Below are 8,032 nucleotides of genomic sequence, written 5' to 3'. Positions count from 1 at the left end.
TTAAAACTGGGTCAAAATGAAAGCAACTACTAAAACTAGTTCTCAGGTTATAACTTCTAAAGCATCAACGTCCGATTTAATCATTCAAAAACTTCCAACAACTACACAAGTACAAAAAGAAAGGGATACTATATGTTGTCATAGACCCAAAACTTGGGAAACTACGACGGAAGAAGTGAAGTATATTGATGTAGATTTGGTCCCAGAATCCACTATTTTAGAAAGACCTATCGTTGTAGAAACAATTAAACTATCTAGTACCGACAGCAATATTACAAAACCTTCCATTGCGTCTAAGATTATCCCGAACACTACAGTTACTGGTGGTTCTACTAAAATGATCCTACAACATACAGATACTATTACGAGTGAAATTATTAGAACAATACATACAAAATCAAATACCACTAATATAAATGAAATTATTCCTACAACGTATACAGAATCTAATATTTCAGGATCTACTAATATGGAAAGCACACATTCATCAACCACTGAGTTTGTTAAAACTAAGTCTGCAGAAGCTACTGTGTGTTGTAATAGACCTGAAACGTGGGAGACAACTACGGAACCCGTTATCGACGTTTCAAAACGATTGATGAACTTTGAATCAGATATAACTAAAATGTCTTCAGAAACTACAACAGTATCAAAATTATCTAGTAAAGAAGGAAAGATGCTAACAAGCAAACCACGGACGTCTGTTAAAATAACAAAGAAACATCTAGATGTAGAAGAAACGTCAACTTTGTCTGTTCCTGCAACTACTGTAATTAAAAAATGTAATAAAAACAACGAAGAGAATTCCTACGATTATATCGTTAATTCCAAAGAAGAAAGGACTTTCTCAAAAGTCTTTATATTTAACTAAAACCTTCTTCAAGAAGGTGGTAGGCGGTATTCCGCAGTTTACAATATTATGTAAAGCGAATAATTGCGAGAGGCCTTTCACATGGGAAACTACTCCAAGGAGAATGAGATTTGGATAAATTTAGAATTTATAATAATAGGTAATATAAATGCGCCCAAATTTTGTGGAATAAACTATTTCATATAATATATTGCAAATTTTTTTTCGTTTATTATTTTTTATTATTTAAATAGGTAACCTTGAAGAATCAAAAAGTACGTACAGAAAATTATGAGACAAAATTTTTAATAATATCTTGTTTGACTTCTGAAAAGTAGTATACGTAATAGTAGTACAGGCATACAAACATAACATATAGCTTCACATCATCAATTTCTTAACATTGTTTCAGCCAGATGTTAAACAAGAAAAATACGTTATTAGCTTTCAGCATCCGGGGATTTTAGAGCGTTTTCAAGAATTTTTCGATATTACCCGTTGAGAGAATAAAGGGGCGTACATCAATTTTGGCCATGGTGCCTGGGTACCTAAGGCCGGCCCTAGACGTATTGAACTTCTCTTGTAAAGGTTCTCCGGTTTTCTGACGTCAGAAGAAACGTCTTATTAACTAGTCTCCAGTACCTTTAGACACTTACATATCAGAGGAGTCATGAATGCGCTATCAGCCTTTAGTGAGGTTTAGTTTAGCAAAAGAACTTTTAGCAGTTGAAATTATTATGTTTGTTGGGCATGCGCCTGTATTTAGAATTATTGAAATAGTCCCAGGAATATATATCTCTTGTAAAATATATTGCCGCAAGAACAAGGTCGTCTAAACTTAGGTTTAAAGCATGAATCAGTTAAGGAAGGATTTTCGTGCCTTAGAAAACCTTATGAAAGGCAGTTACAAGCTGTCACTTCATGTTGGTTTCTGCGATACACTGGACCCTGGTCGAGCCAAGCCATGCTGTAAACAAATATGTCTAGTACAAGGATCTACAACTTTTAGGATAGGATTTAGATCTTTGCAATTATAATTAATTGTCATTACCGAGGTACGGTTTAATTTTAATGTCTGTATTTTGCAGATTTTGGACTAGATTTATGCGATCCTGGTGAAGATCGAACAACGGATATAGTTGTAATCAGTACAACAGAGAAGCCAATACAAGAAGATGATTATTTGAGCGTTGAAGAACTAAAATTAAGTGGGAAGGATATCAAAGATATGGAATCAAAAGTCTTAACACCAGAGCACCAATTCCATCCTAACTGTGATCGACCTCATTCATGGATTACTACGAAGAAAGGAGAAACAAGAGACTTCTACAGGGTTTTACAAGACAATATGTTGTTAAAAAGATGATAAAATCAAATAATTCCTTTTGCATTCCTACATTTTTCTTTCTAATATGATTCCCTATTTTAAAACATAACAGTTTTGTCTAATTTAGGAATATAGGTGTAGAATATTATATAATTATGCTACATCAAGCGTTTGTTATGTCTCAGTAATTATTTTAAAATTAATTACATGTGATTTTTCCTAATCGAATTTCGACGGCCGATCTCAAAGAAGATCAGCCAAGTACGTAAGAGATGTTATAGTGCATAAGTGTGTACGCAATACACAGGTGCACTCTCTGTTTCTTTACTCATATAGTCTGGTGAGAAGGCAATCCGATATGACCGGAGAGATCAAACGTAAGGACCAACGATCTTAGGTGCTTTCCGATGTGCAAGAGACTACGAGTTTACATAAAGTTTAATAATCATAATGATATCAACACTAACGCCTAATCAAAAAATTTAAGCAAATTTTCCAAACTACATTTTATTTGGTAGACTTTTCATCAATCTAATAATCTAAAGGTTTCAAGACCAACACAGATAAATACAGCCTATTAGATAGCTAGTACTGGTGTTTTGTTGGTGGTAGGGTATATTTTGTATCCTCCTGGATAGAGACTACTGTACGCAAGGAGTTTAAACCCGCCATATTGACCTACATAAGTGCGTCGCGTTCCGAAATCAGCCTGAGTATACAAGGTTCAAATAGGCTGGCATAATTTGTGTCGACAGTTGTTTAACTTCTCGACAATTAAAATTCTATATGGGTCCCACTCGGCTTACCATCAGATACAGTGGGGTCATTTAGCCGTATTTGTATAAAAAATATCTCAAGAGCGAGACAGGATTCACATGGTGGCAGTATAATAATAATGCACTCGATGTTACTATAATGTAGTAATACCTAAATAGTAAAATAAATGCTGCAGAGAAATAATAATACTTAATCCCTATTAGTAAAATAATCACCGGCAACAAAAAGTAAAACACTAGTTACTGACCCATCTGTTACTACCCCTATTTATAGTTTGATACCTCTACTGGATTTGTATTTTTTAAGTATCTATCCAATTTTAAATTCATTCATTATTGAATATTGCTTGTGCAAATAAAACATTCACAAAAATTATAACAATTTTATTCTAATAAACAGTAAATTATTACGAACACAATTTTATTGGCAGTATGATGTTAGGCACTAAAACGCCTTACAATCACACCTAAGTATAAACATCATAAACAAAATTTGAAAACCCTAATTCTTTTCTTAAAATATTTTTGTCAAGTAATTGGCTAATGTTACAATTCGTAATTTCCCTGTTTATTATTATGCCTTTATAAGGTTAACTTAAAGCTTAGAATAGTATGTACAATATCATTTATTAGCACATTTGGTGCTCTGTACACAGTACAGTAAAAAATCTCATATTTTCATCCGGGGAAGTAGTCTTCACAAAGTTAGCGATCGAAAACTCCTGCAAGTACAATTCATTATCAATTGGGTCTTAATTTTGATAATTAATATGCTTATAATCGTATCGGCAAGCCTTTACGATCGCTAACTGATGATAACTCTACCATCCCTGTGAATAGTCAATAAATTACTTGACTAGCATTGGTTTGCTCGCTTCGCTTAATTTGCTCTGTTTCTTTCTAAAGGCGTTAATAAAGAAATCGTCAGCAAATATCTTTGTTTCACCTTTATAGTATGATTCTATTTCCACCAAAGTTTTATTTTCAGTTTCAGGCAAGAAAAGTAAAGGTAAATCGTGCCGACAAAGGCAAAAGTAGCATAAATAGCAAAAACACCGCTGAGATGAAAAGTAGCTTCTAAATTATAATTCGTTTTAGATGCTAGAAATAAAATAGTATAACAAAGGCAGCTGCTGCAGTACCCGTGGCGACTCCGCGGCTCCTGGAACAAAATGTGTAAATTAGTGCGTTTCTCAGTATACTTATGAGCTCGAGGGACCTAAATTATTTAAGTTTGGGCAGTAATCATTCTTATATTTTCTACGCTCATCTAAACAAAATCAAAAATACTTTTTGTATATATAGGCCAGAAAAAACATTTTTTTCTACAATATTGAAAGTTCTAATTGGTATTCTTTGTCGACACTTATTTAAAATAGCGACATCTATATGTCTTACACTATAACTCGATTCTGTGATTATATAATATAAAAGGTAAATTAAATTATAGACATCAAGTCTCAAATTGAATTTCGTATATATATTACGATCAATTCTAGGATAAAGTAGGTATCTTATAAATATAATATTCTATAATAAATGATGGTCCATTAACATAATTGAAAATAGCTTTAAATGTAAAAAAACTAATTTCCTCTTACCTAAAAGGAAACACTTCGGACAGCAGTATCCATGGTATCCCAAGACTAGTGAAGCACACCAGTGCCATAAACAAGAACAGTGGAAGTATTTCTTTCTTTTCAGTAAACGTGATCGATTCGTATGAAAACACGTCGGGTGATATGCTCGTTCTCGCGTAAATGCTAAGACCGAGGCTGCATAAAGCAGTGGCGAATAGAGAACCGAGGATTAACTTCCTCTTTCCTATCGTCTTCACTATTACTGCTGATAAGAGGCTCATGAGTATGAATACTGCTCCAACTAGGACCTGAAACGAGAATAGATTAGAGTTTTTTGTTTTGGCAATTGTACATTATAATAATAATAATAAGCCTTTTATTTCTTGCCAATTACATATTCAACAAATTTAAATTATATTAACTAAAATTTAACATTATGCGAATTTAAAGTTAAAGGTAGATTTGAGTTATTATCGTCTCTAAAAATTTCGCCGCTCTACAACGCAATTAACATTACTGATCATTCAACTCTCTTTGTTTTACATGACTACGTAGTGTAATTTTGTTATTGTAGATCAAATTAAAACAATAACAAGCAAAGTGTGGATCAAATATAAATTAACGACAGACTACACTCCTCGCTGGTTACAATTATTGTGCTGGCCTTTTTTGCAAGTTGCAGGATATATAATCAAACCTAAAACCTGCTAGGCGTTGGCTCTATATACCCTGGTACGAAATATATATGAAACCTTCCTTCTAACGAATTTAGCAAAAAGTTCTAGGCTTATATGTCTTTGAAATTAAGTAACCTTAAAAATAAAATGTAAGATTGACGATGTTCGTTACATTCAATTGCGTCGTGAGGTATTCTTAATACACTTTGAGGTTTTATCATCCAATTAGAGACTTAAAAAATAAACATAGTAAACATGTATTAAGAGAGGTAATTAATTTCATTGCAATCATTATAAATAACTTTTTGTTCATAACACATGGTATTGCACAATGTTCGTAAAATAACCTTCTATGTTTTTTTTGGAACTACATATTATGCAAATCAATAAAAGGCGGGCTGACTGGTTTCCTCTCAATTCATTGACCATAGGTTCATATTAGATCTTACTGGCTAAAACGAAAATTACGACGATCTATTGCACAATACTTGAAAACAAGATCTTAAATTGTTTTTTGATATTATATGATAGATGCAAAGTCGGACATGGTTCCTCCATATTCATTAAGGTTTTAATCACGTAATAAGTAGTCTAATGAGATATAATAGGATTTATGCAAAATGGATAATCTCTTTATCTCGCCTCCTTTTAAATTATATTGGTCTCTATTTACTATAACACGTTTTTTAGAGACCAAGGTTTAAAGAATTTGACCTAATGTTAAGTTACTACCGTTTGTGAGCGATTATTTATTTTAGAATCATTTTTAAGCCGCATAGAGTTGTTAAAATATCGCAGATCTTTAACATGGTCTTCTAATAACCCTTTTATTTCTTCAAACTTTGGTAGGTAACACTTCTCTAAATTATTGAGAGTATGTTATTTAAATGCAATAGATACCTACGTTGTTACACGAATAGAAATGACCAACGAAACCTGTTAGAATTGGTACCTTCTAAAAATATTACTTATAATAAAATTATATTAAACATAACAAGACATAATATTAACATTTTTATTTAAGGCGATACCTCAAGGTCCATTTTCATACATTTTGTTTCACCTTTAATCTGGGTAACTAAACAAGTATTGGCAAGTAAAGAATTTAAATTCACGTCTAGTTAGTAATTAGTTCTCGCAGTTGAAAGAAAAACGTAAAAATAATTAATAATCATGGATATTTCTGCCTTTAAAATTTCGTCATATTAAATTTTAAAGGCCGAAATATCCATGATTATTAATTATTTTACGTTTTTCTTTTTAATCACTAACTAGACGTGAATTTAAATTCTTTACTTGCCAATACTTGTTTAGTTACCCAGATTAAAGGTGAAACAAAATGTATAATGGACCTTGAGGTATCGCCTTAATATAAAAACTTTATTAAAACTTTATTTATTAAAAACTTTACTATAATATTAAAGTTTTCATTCTTTATTTTATATAAAAACTTTAATAATATCGTGCATATTTGTTATCGATCAAAATTTTTTTTCCTCCTCGACTATTTTAAGAAAAACCAGTTGCACATATAATATTGATTCATATTTGCCACGTGTATATTTTTATGAATTGTACGTTCATAGGTAACAATATTGAGGTTTGTAAAAATTTACAAGCGTGGCGTCTTTATATTTGTTTACATCTACATTCAGCACTTGGTCAAGGCCTTTTTCTTCCCGATACCAATAATGTTTACCAAAGCTTTTATTGGACAGGCCGGCATAATTGTATTGACTGTTGAGGATCGATGATAGCTCGTAAACTAATATTCTTTCTGAATTCAGTTACCATCAGTTGCAGAAGCGTCAATTTACCATTTTCGTGTAAAAAACAACTTGAAAAAAAACTGTTAAATACTTACCACAATAGTTTTGGAGTCGTACTTCATTCCTAAAGCTTTACAAATATTGACCATGTTCGGTCTCACTGGTAGCAATCCACTCATCGTGTGGAATAGGAAATATGCCATCACTAAAGTAAAAGGTCGCATCGTTTCCTTAACTAATAGCACATGCTTGAATTTGAACATGATTCTTCTGAACACATTCGCGTTTTTGTGTTCGCAATCTTCTACGGATAATCTGTCTTCTTTGGTGCAAATAACACATTGTTGGATTACGTCATTGTATTGAAGAAGTTGATCAAACTCCTCTTGGACGTCTTCGGGTTTCGCCCAGCCTCGAAGGCGACAGAGGGAATGCAGAGCGTCTTTCTGACGACCCTTAGATAGCAGCCATATTGGAGTCTCTGGTACCTGGAAATATTGATGATCATCTTTAAAAAATATATTTTAACTACAAACTTATAATAAATAACTGCTCCTACAATTTATAATTATTTTCTTTATTAATATTAATATGTTTATTAATATCGTTACCCAGCAGCTCCAATGAATATTAAAAATGATTCTGAATAATATTATCATCAGAAGCAAAAGATAATTTGACATAGGCATACCTTTTCATTTAACTATTACTTTCAAAATTCAAAAACAAAGCCTATTTTTTTCTTTGAAAATTGCAAGTCATTAAAATCCATAACACGGTTACTAAGCAAAAATATACTGAGGTTGCTAGTTAAATTGATTAATTCATAATTGGTTCATAATGATAATAGCATTTTAATCATATTTTCATGGCCAAGATCAAGAAAAAGACTATGACGGTAAGTATGAACTTATGCCTTTAATCATTTTAATCGCCAGAGAATTCTAAGCACGTCTCTGACCTTTGACTCTTGAAAATTGGGAATCGGTAATGGATGGATATATTGAGCTTATAGCATTGCTACGAACAGTATAAAAAACAACAATAATGTAG

At 32.2% G+C, this 8,032-nt stretch overlaps 1 protein-coding gene across 1 annotated transcript; it reads right to left on the bottom strand.

Moving 5' to 3' along the window:
* Window positions 1-3,322: 3,322 nt before the first annotated feature.
* Window positions 3,323-7,494, bottom strand: LOC115454341 (facilitated trehalose transporter Tret1; the record flags this gene model as incomplete). The annotated part of the gene is given in 5 exon segments (XM_037445354.1): window positions 3,323-3,956; window positions 3,959-4,079; window positions 4,082-4,115; window positions 4,555-4,841; window positions 7,075-7,494. Coding segments are annotated over 5 exon segments (1,017 nt in total), but the record flags the coding sequence as incomplete, so codon positions are not given.
* Between the last annotated feature and the right edge of the window lie 538 nt (window positions 7,495-8,032).

Source organism: Manduca sexta, unplaced genomic scaffold (genome assembly GCF_014839805.1).
Source record: "Manduca sexta isolate Smith_Timp_Sample1 unplaced genomic scaffold, JHU_Msex_v1.0 HiC_scaffold_1533, whole genome shotgun sequence".
NCBI classification, from domain to species: domain Eukaryota; kingdom Metazoa; phylum Arthropoda; class Insecta; order Lepidoptera; family Sphingidae; genus Manduca; species Manduca sexta.
Note: the sequence above shows the minus strand (reverse complement) of the source record. Positions and strands in the feature narration are given on the sequence as shown.